At 37.3% G+C, this 23,558-nt stretch overlaps 1 protein-coding gene across 1 annotated transcript in view; it reads left to right on the top strand.

The window, feature by feature from the left end:
* Window positions 1–20,698, top strand: part of LOC106067754 (uncharacterized) — a 92,183-nt gene extending 71,485 nt beyond the window's left edge. Inside the window, exons 3-4 of the mRNA XM_056006582.1 lie at window positions 9,571–9,808; window positions 15,726–20,698. Coding sequence (XP_055862557.1) covers window positions 9,571–9,808; window positions 15,726–16,333 — 846 coding nt within the window. The 3' untranslated portion in view covers window positions 16,334–20,698. The remainder of the gene's footprint in view (window positions 1–9,570; window positions 9,809–15,725) is intronic.
* Window positions 20,699–23,558: the final 2,860 nt, after the last annotated feature.

Here is a 23,558-nt window from a genome sequence, read left to right as displayed (position 1 = left end):
GTCTCCCAGCACGATTGGCCTTCAGCAACATGCATTCGAGAGCTGATGGAAAAGAAGAAAAAAAGAAAATACACTTCGAATTGTGAAAGAGAAATGGGGAAAGTGGCACGGTCCTAGCAACGTTGTTATTTTGGGGGGAAGAGTTTTATATTTAAACTAGTGGAGAGAGTGAGAGATCGCATATCTATGTGCACTTACATTTTTCAGTCTTTACATTAGGTTATACTGGGGGAATAAATGACGGATGAAGATCTTTAGTCTTTTGGACCGTTGGGGCACGACACAAGATTTGTTGACCATCTTTCTACATTCCTCTTTTGCCTTGGATGGAACCTCTTTCAATGGCAGGCCCGTCCATTCTTTGATGTTGTCTTCCCATAGCTTTCTCTGTCTGCCTCTTCTTCTTTTTCTGATACTGTTCCCTGAGAGAAGATCGTTACGACCTGAAGACCTTGTAAGACTAAGTGTTGAAGGGTCGTTCAATCGGAGGAAGATAAAAAAAAGTTAAGGGCTGTCATTGTAATAAAAAAGGGGCGAAACTTTTGAAAGCAGGGGTTGTGTGTGGGCGGGAATTACGGTCATCAAGCACCAGGGTATATTACATACTGAAATGAGAAATCTAAGAAAAGTCAGAGCTTTTACGTAGGACGCTTTAATTTTTTGTAGAGAAGGGACAGTGACTATGTAAAATTACTACTTGAATTCACGGACTTAAAGCATATGCGGTGTTTGTGTCGGGAGTTGGTGTGACGATTGTATTCGTACATAGCATCGTTAATTGTTAGTTAATAGAATCTTGGTTGTAAGTTAAAACGAATTCTATGTTTATTTGTTTTGATGTCATTGGTCTGTTAGTTAAAGTAGAGTTACGGCCCTTGAGAGATTGTTTTGGTTGTCAGAGGCCTGTGTTTTTACGACCAATCGTAGAATTACTCTAAGAGGTAGTTTTCATAGTGTGTTTTATATTAATTAGTTTAACATTTGAGGCGTTGTTTAGAGTTAAAGTTTATTCTGATTGCTTTTATTAAGTATATATTCTGTTCTTAATTAATCCCTGGTTTTTTTTTTTGAAGGCGTACGTTTATGTGTCAATGTCCATGTCAGGAGTTCACAACACTTAGCGTTACAAAACGGGTCTTTTTACATCAAAAGTCTATGTCGGAGAAATTACGATAAGCAGAGAGAAAAAGAGAGAGGGAAAAAAAGCGTGCAGTTTCATTTCATTGTAACAGATAAAATAATTATATTTATAGCTTTTATATAGCGCTACTTTCATGCTTATAGCATGCTCAGAGCGCTTTGGTCCTCTCATTTGTGGACCAGTGTGGGCGAGGAGGTATCTGGGCGTTGGTTTTCCGTGCTGCCTTTAGGCGCTCAGTAAACACAACTCTGTCCGAGTCGGGTGTCGAACCTCGATCCCCCTTCTAGGTAGCCAAACCAAGCCAAGTGCAAGCGCACTTTGCCTCTCGACCACGCTTCTCACACTTCACGGGCTAAACAATATGTTAAATTATGGACCGATTATTGAAATCTCAAAAGAATCAGGGATGTTCCAATCATAAAAAAAAAATATAAAGCCTGGGAACAAATCAACGGGCGTAGCCGGTGTGCAATGCTAGTGTACATGTAGAGCTACCCGAACTTGTATTTCGTTATGGTTACGTTCAATTCCCTGACGGAAAGAATAGCCATGCAGTAAGAAGCCAAGACCTCTCACCTCTGTCTCGTGTACGTATTGCGAGTCTGTACAATACTGTATCCAAACTTCATTTAAGGCATAATCATTAATCAGTGTTAAGTTAAGCTCAAGAAGAATGTGGCACCACTTTATACAATAATAACAATAATTATTGTATGCAGGGCCGGCCTTAGGCCACTGCAACCTATGCGACCGCAGTGGGCCCCGTACTTTTATAGGCCCCGTGTTAATTCTAAGTGTAAATTATTAAATTAAACCATTATAAAATTTCAAAGTATATAAAAAAAAGTTCTGGAAATCTCCTGAAATATTAAAATCTTCTGAAAACCCATAAAAATCTCCTTAAAAAATTGACAACGTTGTCATTTTGGGGTGTCATTCAATATGATAAACCCCAATTCTACGCGTGATAAAAAATAAAACGCCATTGTCAACTTGCAGTAAATACGAATTTATTTTCTAATACTTAATCGTAATTTTCACTTATTATCCTTATCCCTACCCTGACTGGGCCCCGCGCAATCTATTACGGATAGGGCCCCACAATTGATTGACAATTTTATGAGGGTGAAAATGTATTAAACCAATTTAAAGTATATCTATTAGAACGAATAAAATACATATGTATATGCGTGTTTATATGTTTTCTAAACGTACTTGACCTAAACATGTTCTAAAAGTATACATAAACCAAATCTTCTAACGATACTGTATTAAAATATTGAACATCAATCATGTAACTTCACCCCAGCTCACGTTTTCCTAAATTTGATTTCGTTTTAAATGTGCGTGGGTGGATAAAGGATCATCTTTTTTTCTTAATTTGTATGGTTATGACATTGGATAAAATAAAACAGCGGTGAGGGGCTTGGTGGTGGAAGGTGGTGCTTGTGGCTGGATAGATGTTTATTGGAGGTGTGATGCTGATGGTAAAGCAGGTCGGCTGTAGCCCTAGAATCACGTGACTCTCGTGATCCTCTCTCTGTAGATTGCACTTGCATGGAATCTCTGAGTTAGATGTTATGGAGGCGCGGTGGCTGAGCGGTAAAGCGCTTTGCTTTCGAACCGAGGCCCGGGGTTCGAATCTTTGTGAAGACTGGGAATTAGATTTCGGGATCTTTGGGCTCTCCTGAGTCCAACCAGCTCTAATGGGCACCTGACATTAGTTAGGGAAAGTGAAGGCGGTTGTTAGTTGTGATGGCCTCTGACCACATAACAATCTAGTTAACCGTGGGCCACAGAAATAGATGATCTTTACATCATCTGCCCATTAGATCTCAAGGTCTGAAATGGTAACTACCTTTTTTTTTTTAAAGATCTCCTTCACCGCAAGATTTGTGATGAACAAAGCAGCCATTTTGTTTCTATTTTATGCACAAAGGCAAGCGAACTAATTATGTACTAGAAAATAGGTACTTGTTTTTTTTTCAGTTAAGGAAGATGTGGGAATTCTAGGTTGTAATTAAAGTTCTATTAGTTATAAGATATTTTCTCATTTCTTTTATCTTTATTTTTGTAATCATATGAAGCACACTTTGCTTCCTATGTGTTTTAAAACTAGAGCATTTATAAGCGAACTTACATGAGGCGGTCATCAAAACACAGAGATGGGGAAAACAGATTAGTTCTCCTGGTGCCCCATTCGTATAACATGGATTTCATCCAGGTCGGACTTGCTATTTAGGCTTTCGGTCAAATGCAGGTGGACTTGCTTCCTAATCTTTTCCCAGAAAAGATTTTACATTTTCTTGTAAAATGGAACCACGGACTGTCCTGATTGATCCACGCCTAAACTTTTATTAATGATCTTTTTTTTTTTCAAATAGATTTTGCGGTGTAATACAATCCTAACACTATGCCTTTAATGATGGCATAACTTAGCTAAAATACAGTACGTTACGTAGTGTAGTGAATAATACCGCAAAGTGCAGACCGTAGTATTATTGATTAATTGCATTGTACAATTACTTATACGTATTTTAGCAATTGTTGCGTGTGCAATTGTTTATTCATCATCCAACTTGACATATGTGGATAGGTACCAATGGATGTTCATTACAGGGCACAAAATTAGTGGCCCGGATTGCATTTTAATGCCATGGCCGATTTTGACACCCAGATGGGCTCTGGTTTTAACTGATAAATATCTGATACAGCCTTGTGTATTACGAGACTATCTATCTTTATATATATATAATTCTCTTCTTCCCTCAACAGTTTAAACGAGAAGAAGTCAAGGAAAGATCACTCTCTTATTTCTGCGGATAGTCCACGAGAAAACAAGAGGGGGGGGGGGGGGGGAGAGAGAACACGTAGTCCCAAAATAGCAGGGCCGGTCCGTTTTAACCAAGAAATATCACTCTTTTTTATTTATTTCTACCGCACGTTAAAAAAAAAAAGGGGGGGGGGAGAGAAATCTACTCTGTAGTAACTATCGAGGCGACAAAGCGGGCTCAAGAGTTTGGACACCATGGAAAGATCACTCTTTTATTTTTGCAACTCGGACGGAGGGAGTTATTATAGGTAATTCTAGAGGCGAAAAAAAAAGAGGGGCGGGGGGGAGTAGTATTCATCCGTCACTAAATAGCAGAACCGGACTTCAACATTGTAGAGCCCTGTGCGAAATGGATTTCGCGGGGGCAAGCTTGGGTAGGGATACAGATAATAAGTGAAAATTAAGAGTTTGTATACGAAAATAAATTCGTCTTTGCATTTTATTCATTCTTTACTACGTACAGAATTACTTTACGAGCGTTGCATGTAGCAAAGTCATACAGTACATCATAAAAATTATATTTCCTACATAGATCACGCTCAATAGCAAGAATTACCAAATGTTTCAATCTAGCTACGAGAATTGTTGACCTCAAGTAATTCTTCATTAGTTTGAGGCGCGAAAAGCTTCTTTCACTAGATTCCACAATTGCGGGTATTGAATAATGACGTTTTTTTTTATCGGGCGTAGGATTACGTTTTCCATATTGAATGACACCCCAAAATGACAATTTTCGTCTATATATTTCAGGAGATTTGTATGAGTTTTCAAAAGATTTTTATAATTTCCGGATATTTCCAGGAATTTTTCGTATATTTTGCAATCACAAGAGATTTCCAGGACCTCCTGTTAAATCGAAAGGAGGCCGCGGGAAATCGGTTATAAGTTATAAAATGGTTTAATTTAATAATTTATACACCTAAAATTAGCGCGGGTCCTATAAAAGTGCGGGTCCCACTGCGGTCGCATAGGTTGCAGTGGCCTAAGGTCGGCCCTGCAAAATAGCGGCGTATGCTACGCCGCCGGTCGACTAGTATAGAATATAAGCCATGTGCCACTTTAACCCTTTCTGCCTTGGTTGGACGAGTCTCTCTTTTTAAGTTTTCAATTTCCTCTGTTCTGAAGTTTTCCAGAAGTAGTCAAGTCTGTGGAGAGCTTGATCCCACGTCGCTATTCCTTGTGTGAACCGCTTCCATTAGCTGAGCCTCGGCGACAAAGGAAACTGTTAATTCATCTGCCTCTTCAAAACACCGCATCCTTTAGCACAGCTCAGTTGACTGATCTACGATGTTAGCACCCGCAAGAATCTTTTGGTCGTCTGTTCCATCAGTCTGAACAAGCAGTCGTAAAAAAAATAATAATCTAGGAACTGACGCCACAAGGAACTGTACGGGTAGAGGGTAAACTATACTTCGCGGGAGGGGAGAGGGGGGAAAATAAACATATTTAAATTTAAACAAATCACCAGTCCAAAAGAACTGTAAGAAAAAAAAAACCCCACTAGATTCACAGTTTCGTCCAATTGTTTATATTTTGAAAAATATCTATAAAAAGAGTGTGCTTTGAAAGATCAAAAGTCTGTATCTTGCCTCTTAAGAAATTCTATGATAAAAAAAAAAACCTAGCTAAACCCAAACAAGTGGTGTTTACATAGAAACCTATAAAGAGTGCCCCGTTTGCTGTAATGTTGATTCGAAAAATCGTGTCCAATGTATACACAGGGTTCGTGCCCTTTCTACCTCCGACGTGGCTCTCAACAGTATGTTTACGTCTATCGATGTTTGATCAATAGTCGAGTCTAAGCTAATATTTACTCGTATTATGTTTACATTATATCGCACTTGACGCGCGCTTAATATAGCAAGGATGTCATTTCTGTGACTCATGAATATCTTTTACGCAATCATATGTTTTGTTGTTTTTTTTAACTCAATTTCTTGAGGTAGAATATATCGCAGGGCGCTAAAAATAGGGAATCTGGTCAGATATTGTCTTTCAAATAGAAAAATTCACGTTAATAAATGATTCCTCAGCTGACAGGTTTTTTTTTAGTTCATAAGAAAACAGGAATATAGCTTGAAATTATCGATTTGTGAAAGCATATTTAATAGTCATGACTGTGATATCAAATGGATGGATAGATAGATAGATAGATAGATAGATAGATAGATAGATAGATAGATAGATAGATAGATAGATAGATTGATTGATATATAGATAGATAGATAGATAGATAGATAAATAGATAGATAGATAGATAGATAGATAGATTGATAGATAGATATGGCAGTAGCAATACACACAGCCCACACAATTATATGATATCTAGCAAGTCAACTTAGTCCTTTAGGGTGACTGCCTGGTCGTGCAGTATGGACTAGGGTTGGAACCCTGTCCGCCGCCATATTTTCAATATTGAAAAAACAATCGAAACTCGTGGCCATTAAAAATCGTAAACAATAATTAACTAGCAACTCATACTGAAAGAGAAACAAAACAAGCAAAATGCAAAAAAATACTTAAAAAAACAAACAAAGCTTATATTAAGCGTGGTTGTATCAATTAGTTTGGATCAGTCATGTCATTTAATTTGTAATAAATCTAGAATTCTAGACTAACAAAATTAAATCTTTGCGATAAGAAATATTTTCCCTACTGTTTTTGTTTAGCGCAACTTTAGGCTTTTAGCTTTCTCAATACACTATAACCCTATCACTTATCTGAACCAGTAGAGAAAATGTGGGGTGAAAGGGATATCGTGGGAATCACTTTTTAAATGTATTTAGAAAAAAAAAGTGAACGACCTGAATTCGAACACGGTGGTCACTTTGCTTATGGACCTGAAAGATTGTATAGGTATATATTGTTTCTATAGTCTCGTCCTCTTTCAGGTTAGTGTCCACTATGACTCAGGCGACCAGCTATGAAGGGGACTAATTCAGCTTATCACAATTCTTCAGTCAAGTACAATTTCTTTCCCTTGTTTGAGATACCAAATAAAATAATTAACTACCAATAGTTAATTGACTAATATGATTATATTTTTTTTTATTGATTCTTGTGTTGTCGGGTAAAAGAAATAAATATGCAAAATTTCAGCTTGATTCCAGATTGGGCTTGAGAGAAATAACGTGTACTTTGTACAAATACTCCTTCTTCCCTAGTGCTATTATGGAATGGGTAGCCTGAGCTAGCCAGGAAAACCAGTGACTTGGCAGAATTTAAGTCATTGGTTAATATGCATGACTAAATGCATGACGCGTAGGACGTAATCATCTTCTTTTTTGAAGTAACGTCTGTATTATATAAGATAAGATAAGATAAGACTAACGTTTTACTAGACAGACAGACAGAGTGAGTTGATATAAGCTTTGTAAAACATAAAAATAACGGATCAAAGTAATTGTGAAAAAAAAAAACTCCTAATGTTTGACCTTCAGGCTGTGTGAAGGTATACATTTCTATCGATAATATAAAGGTAATTGTCTGCCCTTTTCGATCTGACGTGCTCAGTGCTTTGAATTTATTTCCCCTTTGTGACGTCATATAGGCTGTATCGTAAACTGGTAAACCATTTGCTTAATGACGACTACTGCCCTATATTCTCACTTAGAGTAAAGGCTACACAATTAAACTTAATCTTTCACCTCAGCAAATATATATATAATATATAATCTTATATCTATATTGTTATAACATTTAAAGGAAGCAACTCAACGGCAAGGGAACAATGACAATACAAGTTTAATAAAATAGATCACAAAGCAAGGCGGATCTCAACAACCAAACAAAACATTCCACTTCCTCTGCCTTTTCTTCTATTCCTTTAGTCTCTGTATGGAGCGATGTCCTTGCAAACGCCGGTATGGACAGTATAGAGGGACTTCTTTTGGTCAGACAGTTACGCTGGGCAGGGCACGTATCCCGTATGGGAGACGAACGTATGCCAAAGCCAGTCTTTTTTTGGTGAGCTAAAAGGTGGTCGACGTAACAGAGGCGCCCCACGGAAACGCTTCCAAGACCAGCTTAGGCGTCAACTTTCCTTGGCTGACATAGAAGAGAGCACATAGTTGCATGCGGCCTCAGAACGAGACAGCTGGAGGTCACTCACGAAGGCCGCGCGATACACATTTGAGAGCAAAAGAAAATCTGCTGCCGAGGACAAACGCAGACGGCGAAAAGAAAATCTAAATCGACCACCCACGTACCATGGTTATGTTTGCCATGCATGTGGCAAAATATGTAGGTCACAGCTGGGACTGCGCAGCCGAGGGAAAAAAATGCATTCCTCACTAATCTTCGGACTCGAAGACTAGCCTCATTATTATTATTATTAGTGCAAGGCGCACCCATAGAGCCACTACAGAACATGGTTATTACAATATATATATATATATATATATATATATATATATATATATATATATATATATATATATATATATATAGTTTCTTAACTTATTTTTTTTAACTTATTTTATTATTATATATTAAGAACACATTTACAATATTTACATTTTAAAATTTGGGGTTAGTTTCATTTGAATTGGATTTTGTTTTCATCTTTCTTGCATAAGATTTCTTTGTTCTTCAATGGAAATTATTAGGCCTACCGTAAAACAAATATTATGGGAAATTTGTAGATCTTACTGGGTTCGAAGGGAGAATTTGAAAATGGGTTATACAAAATATGAAACAGAATCATTATTATTTGCATCCCTAATACATTTCCCTTTCAACTCTGAAGCAAAAAGTGTAACATCGATATTACTCTCAAATGTCTACGTTTATCTTTCAATGTGTTAGACGCTTCCGCTATGTGTCTTATGCCCAGTGCTTTTTTTATTTTTTGAAAAAAAAAAATAGGTACCGGTACTCAGTGATAGATTGCCTATTTTTTAACTCATTATAAATTAACAATAAACGTTAAATACAATGTGTTAGACGCTTCCGCTATGTGTCTTATGCCCAGTGCTTTTTTTATTTTTTGAAAAAAAAAAATAGGTACCGGTACTCAGTGATAGATTGCCTATTTTTTAACTCATTATAAATTAACAATAAACGTTAAAATACAAGAAAAGTAATATTTTTCTCTCACTTTGAAAAAACGTACCGGTACGCCGTACCGGTGCTTAGCGTCACAAAAAAAAGCACTGCTTATGCCTATAAATCAAACGGAGGTAACACTCAAATAACGAAATCCAGTAACACCAGGCGAAAGGCCAACAGTATAAGATGGTCAACGCTAATAATGAATGTCGTACTAAAAGCTTAATAGTAACGAAGGGAACATTCGAGTGTCGTCATGCTAAGTCTCTACGTCCGTATAAACTGCCTCTCTCTAAAGGCTTCAGAAATATTCTGTTTACATTTCGTTATTCTTCCTCATAGCCTAGTCTAATTTTTACCAGTCGCGTCACTGTAAGTCAAAACGTCCCCCTATTTATGAACCAAATAACTAATTCCAAATCGTGCCAAAACAATGCCATCATTCAGCATAAAGCTCTAGCAACCATATGTAATTAAGTCCAGAGAATTAGGCTAGATTTTGATTAGAATTTTTTCAATTGATATTTGGCTTCGCTTTGTCTTGCAGAAAACAAGAGAGAAGCTGGTGGAACAGATCGTATCCCTGGCTGCAGCCTTTCAGAGAACAGAGGAAGGAATGGACAATCTCACAGCAGAAGTGAACAAAACGATTCAGGAGTATCAGAAATTTGTTCAGGTACAGACTAAAGAGAAGGGCTGGGATGGTGTGGAGGGCACTCAAGAAGAAGGACCCTGGACTTTTGCCAGCGCCCTGCTCTACGCCATTACCGTCACAACCACAATAGGTGGGTATTGATTTGTCTTACGCTACTTCGTAACAGCGTTTCTTTGATTCACAGTTTCCCTGTTATATTAGTAACATGAATAAAATGATACGTAAATGACATAAGTGGTGAAAGGGGGTTGGGAGACAAGAAATAAGAAAACTCAACTATTTTTTTAAGTAAACAATGCCGCCCTCCTTCTGTTTGCCCCGCTCCGCCGACCCTTTTGGAAGAATTTTCCACCGATGGTTTCAAGAGAGTACATACTAAATGTACACAATGACAAAAGTATTCAATATCCAATGTGCTGATTTACACACTGTTGATTCGTAGTGATTACACTGTAAAATATGGTTCTTAATTCAATAACAACTTGACTCATGGGGGTAGCCAGGGGGGGGGTTTGGGGTTCAAACCCCCCCCCCCGAAATGAAATCCCCCCCCCGAAGGGGGGGAGTTTGAATTTAGTGACTGCTTTTTTGCTTTGATTTTGTTTATTTTAGTTGAGATTTTAATACTAAACCATCACTTGCCCCAGCACAACCAAAGGGGTTTTGAGTTTAAAACCCCCAACCAGGGGGGTTCGAGTTTAAAAACCCCTACCAGGGGGGTTCGAGTTTAAAACCCCTACCAGAGGGTTTCGAGTTTAAAAACCCCTACCAGGGGTTTTGACTTTTAAACCCTCTACGTTGGGTTTTTGCAGTTAACTCCCCCTCTACTACAAAAGAAAACCAAAAAAAAATGCAAACGAAAATCCCTTAATTCCAAGAGCACAGTTAAGGAAGATTTTGATTTTAAAACCCCATCTAAAATTTACGATAAACCCCCTCTTCAATATAAAAAAAAAGCTAATTACGCACTCAAAATGTTATGAGCGTAGCTAAATGGGTTTTGACTCAGTTTTGAGTTTAAACCCCACTTCAGCGGGGTTTGAAGGTAAAAAATACCTCTTTAATAATAAAAACAAAGCAAATTATACACTCAAAATGTTATGAGTGTAGTCAAAGGGGTTTTGAGTTTAAACTCCCCTCCAGTGGAGTTTGAAGCTAAAAAGTACCTCTACAATATAAATAAAAGCAAATTACTCACTCTAAAATCTATGAGCGTAGCCAAAGGGGTTTTGAGTTTAACACCCCGCCAGGGGGGTTTGAAGCTAAAAAATACATCTTCAGTGTAAGAAAAAAAGTAAATTACGCACTCAAAATGCTATGAGCGTTGCCAAAAGGGGTTTTGGGTTTAAGCCCCCATTCAGAGGGGTTAGATGCTAAAAATACCTCTTCAATATAAAAAAAAAGCAAATTACACACTAAAATTATTTGAGCGTATCCAATCCAATCGGGGATTTTGAGTTTAAACCCCTCTTCTACAGATGGCCTTTTTTTAAAGTTTAAAACCCATCCAGATGGTTTCGAGTTTAAGATCCCCCTACAGAGCATTTTGAGGTGGAAAACCCCCAACAGATTATTTTGACGATAAAACTTCTCTTTTCGATATAAAATCTAAAGCAAACTACAGTCACTTAATTCCAAGAGCCTATTCAAGAGAGGTTACACATTTTTACCAGTGGCAGGGCTCTATTAATAAACTGCAGTGAATAGTCATCTGCCGAAATTGAAAAACACTAAATATGGCTCAACAAAGATGGCTAAGACAGATTTTAGAGTCAGTTATAGAGATCGGGTCTAAATCAAGGAAATCCTTTGCCGAACTGGGAGTTGACCCCTTAGTAAGATTGTGAGAGAGCGACGCATGAGGTTTGCGGGACATGTTCTCCAACAAAATGAATTACGCATAAGAAGAGTTGCAATGATATCCTAGTACAACTTGACGCCACTCATTCATGGAGGTCCTCATGGCAGGTGGGAAGAGGCTTCAGACATTACCAGTGACAGATTTTTATGGAAACTGCTTGACGTCAAATGCTCCGAACGGCGCGGGAGGATCTAAGTCAGTAAGAATATCACATTAGGTTTTTGAAATAAAACTTTTTAATAGCAGGAAAATGCAGTGTAGATACCTCAGAATATGCATTTTGTTGGCTTTCAATACCAGAAAAAAAGTCCCCCCCCCCAAACCCCCCCCCCCGAAAAAAAATCCTGGCTACGCCCATGCTTGACTGCAACTTTAGCTGATATAACTTGTTACTGAAACAACTTTATGATACAAATTCAGTTAATGTCAACTTTAACTACTGGACCCGCAAACGTTGCAACATAGGACCGTTACTGCCATATATGTGTGTGTAATTGAAAGAAGTTGAATACAGAAATTAGAAGAGAACACAGATGTTTCTTTAGTGTGTTACCAAGTCATTTCTATAATCCCCGGCGAGATGATTCTGTTTGAGCCATAACAATAATTAATATAAGAAGAAACACCAAGAAATAAAAAGATATCATCACAATGGTACTAGAAGTGAGAAAATGATCTTGTTCAAAATCTTTTTTTTTTTCAACCAGTCTGTTTTTGGTCCACAGTCATATGCATAAAGCGTGTTCTTCTCTTTTGTCTTTGAGATCAATCTGTTTCTGAAGCCGATGATGCAATTAAGTTTTTCTGTTTTGTTTCCTGCCATAACTCATGAAATAATTACCTTAATATTCCTAGCATTATTGCTAAATATAGATGTTATCTCTGTTTTGATAAGTTGGCTTGTGTTGATTAACTCCCTTCCGGGCTTTCTTTGATGTTTTTTCTTTAAAGCTAGACGATATCACCAATGGCCTTCTTATAGACTTCACATAGGCCAACTATTGAAGGATAATCTTTTATATCGTCCTATTTATCGGCTCTCGGTATGTGGACACGGCGTAATAAGTGAGACCACAGCGCTATCACTATCAAAGAAAAAAGGATGTGCAGTGCGGCATGTCAACAATAAACAACCCCGTCCCCATGACAACAGCGGCGTATCAATAGCAACGCTGCGGCCCAATATAAACAGCCCTGCGCTCTATCAGGTAGGTAGTCCGGTCAACGAAAGCCGTCATAAGCGATAAACTCGGCTCTTCCAGACGGCGACCTTTCGAGTGAACGCATCAGACTCCAGACCTGGGGCAGGGCAAAGGCTAGCGGTGACGTCATCTCTGCTTGATTGGTGAAGCAGTGGGTTGCCGATAAAACATAAAATAAAACAAAAAGCAAATGAATTGGTTCGATGTACTTAGCCCAAACAAGAACAGGATATAGTTTACATTAAGGACTGTTCTGAATGTGTCTGTAGCCAGATATCAAGGTGCTAAAGATTAGATAATGTAAATACAAGAGCTCAATCCAAAGTTCCCACCAAAATCCTTTCGATTACCTGTCGACCACAAGTTTTAGCGGAAGTTCTTTTTTTAATTATTATTCAATTAAAAATACTTTTTTTTCGAGGACAAGATCTTTATTTTCGCTGGTACTGCACAAAAGCTAATATGGCCAAGTTCTCTATCTTCACTGGTACTGCATAAAAAGCCAATGTGGCCAAGTTCTCTATCTTCAGTGGTACTGCATAAAAAGCCAATGTGGCCAAGTTCTCTATTTTCGCTGGTAGGTCTACTGTACAAAAAGGAAAGACGGCCAAGTACTCTATTTTACCTGGTACTGCATAAAAAGGAAAGATGGCCTATTACTATTTTCGTTGGTACAGCATAAAAAGCCAATATGGCCAAGTTCTGTGTTTTCGCTGGTACTGCATAAAAAGCCAATATGGCCAAGTTCTCTATTTTGGCTGGTACTGCATAAAAAGGAAAGATGGCCACGTACTCTATTTTTGCTGGTACAGCACAAAAAGCAGAGATGGCCAAGCTGGCATTTGATGTCTTCATTTAAAGAGACATTAAGTTTTGAAATGTCCTTAGTTCCCTTAGAATAGACTGCTCAGGTCACACCATTAGGGGACGTGCCTAAAATTACTTCAGTTGTTGGATAGATCTGAAAAGAATTACAATAATTTTTAAGGCTTTTTTAAGTCATTTTGTTTTTTAATTTTGGTCTCCCAATAGTCACAATAGTAAGAAAAATGCACATTAATATATCTATTCTAGTTCGTATCTTAAAATAATATTGACTAAGGGGGTGTATATATATGACACATAACCATATTATGTTTTGTATTTAAAATACACACTCCCCTGAGAAAACATAGACACATAGGGCCTACACATATCAACGCACACACATGGCGGAAGGCTTCTTCAAAGAAATATAAAGTTTGCTTTGTTTTGTTTTTTTCCCCTCACCGCCCTGCTAGACAGTCACGTGACGTCATAGTTCTGCCAGGAGATAGGTATCGTGTTAATGTGCTTGTGAGTTCCTCTTGTCTCGGGTATTCAAGGGCATCCTTTAGGTACGAGTAACGAAGAGCTATCTGAACCAGTTCTATCCAAACTACGGCAAGCGGTGACGCGGTGCTTTTCAACCACCTTGTGACCCCTGCCCACAGAGCATAATAAAGCTGCATCGGTTCCACTGGACTCCACGATTCTTTTTTTTTTTTTTTTCTGGGGGGGGGGGGGGGCGAAGATGCGGGCCATGACCCACTAATTTAGGCCTATTTGTCCCTCGAGACTATGAAGGTTGGTTGCTACTGATCTAGCCTCTCGGTTCTGTATGCGGAGTATTTATTTACAACGAAAAAAAAAAAAAAGGTTCCTAACAAACAATAAGTGCTTGAGATACAAGACTAGGAAGAATGTAGGTTTTATACACTAGAAGTTTTAAATTGAAATATAGGCACCCGGACCATTTTGAAATCTACTTAATTGAGTATTTCTTTATCTCATAAGAAGTTTTTATAGAGTAATAATGAAGAGCTATGGGCCATCGAACACCATTAGTGTTTACGCTAAAATTGTAATGACACTTCGGGACAGAATACCAAAAAGTAAAATAGTGATAATACATAAAACACCGAACCCTAACCATAGACATATATGACCATAACTTACAAATACGAACATTCCAGCAAATAAAATGCTTAGAAAGAAACAACCAGATAGGCACATTACTTCTTCTTTAAGACAGGACAAATACGGACACGTGCTCCTTCTTCGCTAGAGCCATTAGAGAACGGAGCGGGTTGCCTGAATCAGCCAGAAAAGCCAATGACATAACCGAGTTTAAGTTTATAATTAACAAGCTTGACTTGATTCTCTTATATTTTTAAGGAATGTCTGAAATTGATTAGATAATATAAGATAAGACAATATATTTTAGATGGTTGGATAAAAAGAAACATAATATAGAGCAATGTTTCCTAAACTTTTTCTTTAACGGAAAACTTGACACATTTTGAGTATTCAGCGGAACACTTTGCTAGGTTTTTTTTCGAGAGCTTAATTCTCGTGGTGGCCTACTAGTTAATTATTTCAGTAGTTCGTGGAACACCTTTTCATGCCTCGCGTACCACTAGGGTTTGGCGGAAAACAATTTGGAAGACACTGATGTAGAGAATAGATAACAATAGGTAAAAGAATTTAAATCTCTCACTCTATTTTCTTTCCTTTCTTTCTCTCTCTCTCTCTCTCTCTCTCTCTCTCTCTCTCTCCACGTTTTTTTGTGTGTGGGTAAGTATGCTTGACACCCAATTTCATCGCCACAATTTGCCACAAAATACATGAACTAATTGATTTGTTATTTGTATTTCTTAGTCTTCAAACTGAGCTCTTCTTGAATCATACTCTGGACATACATTTTATATAAATCATGCGCTGGACATTAATCAATATCCGTCTAAAAATCATGCACCCAGGGCCGTCCTTAAATAATTGGAGGCCCTAGTTAGCCCCAAATGAAATAGAAAAATAAAAAATAAATTATGAAAAAATACAATGACACAATTTATCTTTGTCTGGCTTAGTCTTCCCATCATAGATTTCTGATATACATGTAAATAGTGTTTATTTCGTATATATTTTTTTTTTATCAAACGTGTCTTTTTTTTTTTTACTTATAGGCTACGGTCACGTGGCACCCAAAACAGTTGAAGGACGAATAGTGACTATCGCCTATGCAGTGGTAGGCATCCCTTTGACCTTGCTCTGCCTCACCAACATCGGTGACGTCATGGCCACGGGCTTCCGTCTGCTCTACGGCAAGATCTGCTGCGGCGTCTGCTGCACCATCTTCAAGCCCCGGCGGCGGCGCCTCCACGTGGACATCGAGAAGGGCCTGGGCCACCCGCTGGTCACCACGGAGGACGAGCAGCCGGACAAACCCAAAGAGGTCATACACGTGCCGACTTCGCTCTGCCTCCTGCTGATCGCCGCCTATATCTGCTCGGGTGCCATGCTCTTCTCCTCCTGGGAGCAGTGGGACTACCTCTCGGCGGCCTACTTCTGCTTCATCACCCTCAGCACCATCGGGTTTGGAGACATCGTGCCAGGTATGGACAACAATGCCTGGGCGCAGGAGGAGAAACTGGTCTTGTGCGCCCTCTACCTGGTGCTGGGTCTCTCCTTGATCGCCATGTGCTTCAACTTAGTACAGGAGGACGTCAAGGTAAAATGCAGATGGCTGGGCATGAAACTAGGTCTGGTAGAGAAACCAGAAGCTCCTATTTAGCGGTTCTAAAATTGGAAGCTCAACTAGGGACAGTCAAATGATATTCAAATCACAGCGAACATTTTTACAGAGATTTTATCACATGCGTTTGTGTTAAAAGTTACTAGTTGGTTAAGAAATCTATTTTGAGACTACCTGAGACCTGGCAGTTCATAACAGTCGTGATCTTATATGACTTTGAGTTAAACAGATTTTATGTTTAAAACCATCTGGGTTATCTGCAGGAGCTCCATTGAGATACACGATATGCAGTTATACCATACTTCCAGAATCAATATTTCATAAACATTTGAAACAAAAGAGTACACGTAGGTCTTATTGTTTGCTCACGGGGAATGAACACAATAAAATATTTAACATCGACCTGTGCTCATTTGTTCATCTGTTACCTTAAGCCTATATTCGTAAAATGGCTCATAAAAATGTACAATTAAAGGGTTTTCCGTCCTCAAGTGGTCCACACTTCGCTGCAATAATCATATTTATATAATAATTTATTCTGCTTTCACCCACGCAATATAGCCTAGGAGACCTTTTTTTTCCTGACTTGCCATTTGGGAAGTGCCATCTGATCAGCTCATAGTTCGCAAGACAATCAGTGTAAACTTGTGCGGAATATCTTCTCTTAGGGATAAAATTAAAAATGAACAGAAAGTTTGTCGCCAGCATCTCGCTCATGACCAGGGCAATACAGAACGTTTATAGTGATCCACTGTACCTAAACCAAACTTCGAATGTTCTGACACAATCTAGTCTCATGACAGGTTTTGGGGTCCGGCAGTTGCCCGAATCCTTTTCTCTTAAAAATGTCAAGTCAGCCATTCGAGAACGATGGACAGCTGGGATAACTACACGACGCTGACAGTACGCTCAAAGCACTAGCTATATACAATCAACGATGTGGGGAGATGTGCCGTGCCAAGAACAGATGTAGATACGTAAAGCTAGCGTTTACTGACCACAGAAACATTTTGGCTATCGTGAAAAAAACGTACAGAACAGCAGCAGAAGATTCTACACTGTTTCCGCTCAGATAGTTCTACTCAACCAGACTATCGTTTTGAAAAACATGTTTTGGTGCAATAAAAAAAAATTAGTTGACAGTTCTGTTACAGTAAATTGTATACTACATTAACAAACACTCCCTCCAATGTTACAGCAATGATATTATGAACTTAAATATCTTTATCTAATGTTAAAGTGTTACAATAATGGGTGCTATGCTGATTGCTTCACAGCTTCAGGTAACAAAAGGCAAAGCAATAACAACCTCCGTTCGTTGTCTGTGAAACAGAACATTAAATATTAATTGTTCTGTGTAATATTTTGTCTTTTTAATATATATATATATATATATATATATATATATATATTGACCTCGTACTTGCGTTGTACCCTGTACGTTCTATGTTAAGAAATAATACTCAGAATTGTTGATTGTTCTATGCAATTGCCTCCCTTCCCTCCCTAAGCTAGATAATTTATGTATAAGATTATTTTTTTTAGCATTGTTGATTGCAATTCGAAGTTATTTTTAATCACTGTAATGATATGATAATGATATTTTTTGTCCATGTTATAATAATAGTTGTTTTACGCAATGATAACTATTAATCTATGCAAGGTTGTTCTATGCAATGACTATAATAGTGTTATGTGATGAAAATGATTGTTCTATGTAGACAGTAATTGTTATTTGGAATACTATTTGTATAATTATTCTGTGTTATATCAGTGTACAGATCAAGTGACTACTGCTCGTACTATTGAATAATCTTTGCAATGCTGACAGTATTTTTTTTGGTTATACTTTACTTTAAAGCAGCGGTTCTCAACCTTTTAAGCTCGTCGACCCCTTTTTACAATCCCCAACTCTGACGCGACCCCCCTCCCACACACAGATACAGCAATAGAAGAATAGACAATAACAATCCATAGTTTCGATGGTCTTAGGCGACCCCTGGCAAATCGTCAATCGACCCCCAAGGGGGTCGCGATCCACAGGTTGAGAACCCCTGCTTTAAAGTAAGTCTCCTCTCCTCCCACCCTCCTCAGCAAAAAGTACTAGCTTAAAAGTACTAGCTTAAAAGTACTAGCTTGAGTGATGTATTACTTAATTTTACTATTTGACATCATAATAGTCTACTTTTCATCTTCTCGTCACCGTTACCATTTAGTAGGCCTATTCTAAGTGCGCCCCCATTCTATCTTTGTTTCGTTTGGCAAGGCGTGTATGTGTTGGTGTGAAATGTATTTAGCACTAGACTGACTAGGCGCTTTAAAAGGCCGACACTATGGAAAACTCGTATGTATTTAAATTTTGGAAGGTGTTTATTTGCGTAAATAAGACGTTTGAAAGTTGGTTCGAATAACAAGAAGTTATTATAGTTTAACAAAGTAGCAGTTCATATTTTGGTCAGGGAATTGCCTGCGACAATATTATTGACCAAGTTGCAATGATCATTTTATCTCATACTGAGATTGGAGTTCTTGCAGAAAGGGGGGGGGGCAGGGTCAAGGACAATCCCAAAATGTGGCTCGAAAAATTAATAAATAAAGTAAAAAAAAAAAGACATGTGAGGTTTAGGGTTAGTGAACGATGAATTAGTGTTTCATTCGGTGGGAAATAATACAATAATACAATTTTGTTAGATCATTCGACGGTCAGTAGCTGTGTGAAAGTGCTGGTGTAGCCATAGCTCTAAAACGTCGCCAACGATAACTCTGTGCCCATCAAATGTAGATTTACCTCTCGTTAACTTACAATGATCCGGCTCATTTTTTTTTTATAATTGAAGAGCTTCTGACAAGTGTGCAAAATAAGAGGATAGCCATTTTAACAATGTATTGGAAGAGAGAACAAGAAGCCCCACTTTACCGGATTAGGATTATAAACCAGTATAAAACCTATGTAGGTTATTCTAGGTGTCAGTTTTTGAGAATGTACAGCTTGAGGTTAAATTTAAAGTTTCAGAGACGTAAAAGAACTTTGAAAAAAAAAATGTTTATTCGTTTTACAAGTTGCGCACGTTACTTCAGATTTGAAGATTATAACATTCTAGCCCAAACCTCCCGCAGTATGATGGGGGATGGCAGCGGGCAGTGTTTGAACCCGGGATTATCGAGACCACAGTTAAGAGCGCATATCACACGACGAGGCAACCATTCTTACAGAACAGTTGACATTAGAAACGATTGTGTTTAAGAGACGCTTGTCAATATTGAATGACTTATTCAGCATCGTTAAAGCACACAAAAAAAGTGCTAATAAAATAATATAATAAATAAAAAAGCACAAGTGGCACGCTTAAGTGTCAAGAAAATACAACTGTTTAAATAGGGCTAAGCTATAACCATAGACTTGTAGCCTATATTGTGTAAGTCTATGGATATAACTAAAAGAATAAGATGGATATATGACAAACAGACGAGTGGGTCTACTTTTTGCAAATTGCTGAGAGTTGCAGTAAACTGCGGTTGTTTCCCAACAGGATGACATTGAATAGGCGGAAATATTAGATCTATTTGTGGTTGATTTTTTTCCCCATTATACTAATCTAGTCTTTTCATCGCTGAAGTTTCCATCGACTTGTATGTTTCGTCTGCTATGTGGCCAGATTTTTTACCTCAGGTTTTTTTTTTCTTAAACCCAGATATACTTTGAAAAAAAAAAAACAATTTGAAAAAAAAAATGTTTTGTTGTTTGTTAACCTTATATTATGTCTATATTACTCTAAAGATCACGAACTATGTGTTACCTGCGTGCATACATCTGCTGTCCACATTTCTGACATCAACATTTCAGTAAAGGGTTTCGTGTAACACACCTTGTCTCAATAGCTTCATCACAAACTACGCCCTGCTTATGATTACTGACATCTGGAAGATTCAGTGACACATCCGAGCATATAGACTTTTGTTGTCATGGCAATTAGCTGTTACTTTTTTTTTTTGTTTACTCATACTAGTAGACCTATTTTTTTTTTTATTGTACTACTATAGAATATCTATATGTAAATATATATACAGATAAGAGAAATTATATGGAAGTAATGTATTAAGCTAAACAATTGCTGCAATGCGATTTGTCTATGCGTAATATTTATTGTATACAACTTAAACTAGTGTGTTTTGGTGTGAATGTGATGTGATACTACGAATCTTGACTTGTGTTGTTTTGTATAGCATTGCTTCATAGCTTTTCAAATGTAGGCCTACCTACCCCCTACACACACTCACACCAAACACAAAAAAAAATTGAATCGGCCTAACCCTGACCTATATAATCATATGTCAACCAAATTAGAACTAAGTCATTGCTGTTAATCATGCTATTAAAAATTACACTAAGATTTAAATAAGCAATATTATGAGTTGTCTTGTTATTACTATTGACCTAAATTTCATTGTAGCCGATATTGTAGATATTATTACGTATACGTTTTCAGGGCGCGGTGGCTGAGGGGTTAAAAGCGCTTGGCTTCCAAACCTGGGGCCCTGGGCTCGAATCTCTGTGAAGTCTGGGATTTTGAATTTCGGGATTTTTAAGAGCACCCCATGAGTCCACCCAACGGTAACGGGGTACCTGACTTCAGGTGGTCGTTTTCAAAACGTCTTTAATTAATTTCAACTCGGAAACAAACGTCTTTCACCCGATGCAGCAGTGAGCGAAGCGACATTCGGATAATCGGCATTCAAACCATGATGGTCAATAAAACGTGAAGCACCAAGAGAAGACGAAACAGTATCTGGAACAATGTGGCAACATATTTGCAATTCACTGCTTAAATACTGCGGCTCATTATCTGAAAGAAATGCATCGGTAAAATAGTTAAACCTGTGCGAAATGTCATTAAATTAGATTAAATCTGCTTCGTAAATTTGTCTAGATCAGGTTCATCTTCTTTAAATATTCTACTGCCAAGCCAATAATAGTCAGTTCGATTGGTCGTTTCCTAGTAGTTATCGTGGATTAAATGTCTCCGACACCCTTTTTTCTTCCTCCGGAAACGGCATTATCTATTTGAGACAGTCTGAGCTCAACCAGCGCGTTGTATGCTGGGAGTTACTTCGGGATCACAACTTTCTAAGAGTTACTCTGGACTAACTATTTCGAAGGATTTGCTTTAGAATAACAACTTTGAAGGAGTTACTTTAGAATAACAACTTGATGAATATAACCCTGCACTCCTGGACTAACAACTTCCTGGTAGCTACTTGGCCCACAAATCTAGGACTCACACAAACTTAAACATACAGAAACGATTGAAGGTATGCGATTATAATAAAAAAAAATAACTTTATTGTCGAACAAACAAGCAAACAACAAGCAAAATATGTTAAAAAAAAATATCCTTTTAAAAAAAAAACAAAGCTTATCTAAAGGGAAAGAACTCCCCCTTTAAAACTATATCTATCAATAATGTACAAGTTATTTCCCTTATTCGATGTCAAACAAAATAATTAATAACCAATAATTTATTGACTAATTTTTTTTTAGCTACCCCCGAAAGGGGAAAAGACGCTAATAGTTTTATGTGGTCTGTTTGTCCGTCCGTCCCGTTTAGATCTCGTAAACTAGAAAAGATATTGAAAATCCGAAATCATAAACCATTCAAAGTTCTGATGCAATGGCCACATTTATCTTTTCTGAAAGTGAAAATTTTAATTTTTAAAATCAACTATGCTAGCAGTTTTTTCATAAAATTACACCATTTTTACAACTATTCACTATTAATAGTAACAAACACGGGAGGCGATTTAGTAGGGGAGATGACAATTTACCATATTTTTAACACATTTATGCAAACTGTTTCAGATTTTTTGTCAATTTTTTTAATTTTTAATAATTTTATTGTTACGTTAAGTACGTTCTGTCATAATATTTACTACATTTACTTACAAGAAGAAATTTTAGTTTTATTTTTGAAGAGAAAAGATCTCTTTAGTATGCATATAATTGGAACATAATTTAAAACAACAATTAATATTGCACATAATTAGGTTCTGTTATTGAATCGTGTAGGACCGAAACACTACACACAATTAGGTTCTGTTACTGAATGGTGAAAGCAAAGTATATTACACACAACCAGGATTAGGTGTTATTGAATGGTGAAAGCAAAGTATATTACACACAATTAGGTGTTATTGAATGGTGAAAGCAAAGTATATTACACACAATTAGGTTCTGTTATTGAATGGTGAAAGCAAAGTATATTACACACAATTAGGTTCTGTTATTGAATGGTGAAAGCAAAGTATATTACACACAATTAGGTTCTGTTATTGAATGGTGAAAGCAAAGTATATTACACACAATTAGGTTCTGTTATTGAATGGTGAAAGCAAAGTATATTACACACAATTAGGTTCTGTTATTGAATGGTGAAAGCAAAGTATATTACACACAATTAGGTGTTATTGAATGGTGAAAGCAAAGTATATTACACACAATTAGGTTCTGTTATTGAATGGTGAAAGCAAAGTATATTACACACAATTAGGTTCTGTTATTGAATGGTGAAAGCAAAGTATATTACACACAATTAGGTTCTGTTATTGAATGGGGAAAGCAAAGTATATTTCACACAATTAGATTCTGTTATTGAATGGAAAAAACAGTAAAAGTAATAGACACGAGCAAAGTATAAAAAATCCTTTTAAAAAAGCATATCTAACTCCACACCTACAACTATAGCTGTCGAAAATCTAGAAGAACTCCACATTTACAACTTACAACTATATCTGTTAAAATTGTAAAAGTTATTTCCCTTTTTCTATTTCAAACAAAAATAATTAATTAAATTGATTCCAGTTTTGTTAGGTACACTAAATTATTGTTTAAAGTTTCAGCTGGACAAAATCCGTCATATTTAGCCATATCTGTGAAATGTGTGAATACTGTAGGATTTATTTCCCTTGTTGGTATCAAAACAAAGTAATTAATAACCAGTAAATTTTTTTTTAGTTTTTTTCCTTAAGTTTCAACTTGATCGGAGAATGGGTGTGAAAGAAATAACGTGTTCATACTTTTTACCAGATTGATAGACAGAGTAAGTTGATAGAAGCTTCAGTAGGTTTGCAACTCGGCCATACAGGTTATGCTAGAAATGGAGTAGGTAGATCTATTAGTCAGTCACCTGGACAGTACAAGTTGTAGGCTCGTGCTTCTGCCTCTTCCCTTCACACAAATAGTTTCACCACTTCCTCTCCATTTGAGCAG

Source organism: Biomphalaria glabrata, chromosome 12, assembly GCF_947242115.1.
Source record: "Biomphalaria glabrata chromosome 12, xgBioGlab47.1, whole genome shotgun sequence".
Classification (NCBI taxonomy): Eukaryota; Metazoa; Mollusca; class Gastropoda; family Planorbidae; genus Biomphalaria; species Biomphalaria glabrata.
This window is presented reverse-complemented; position numbering and strand designations above follow the sequence as displayed.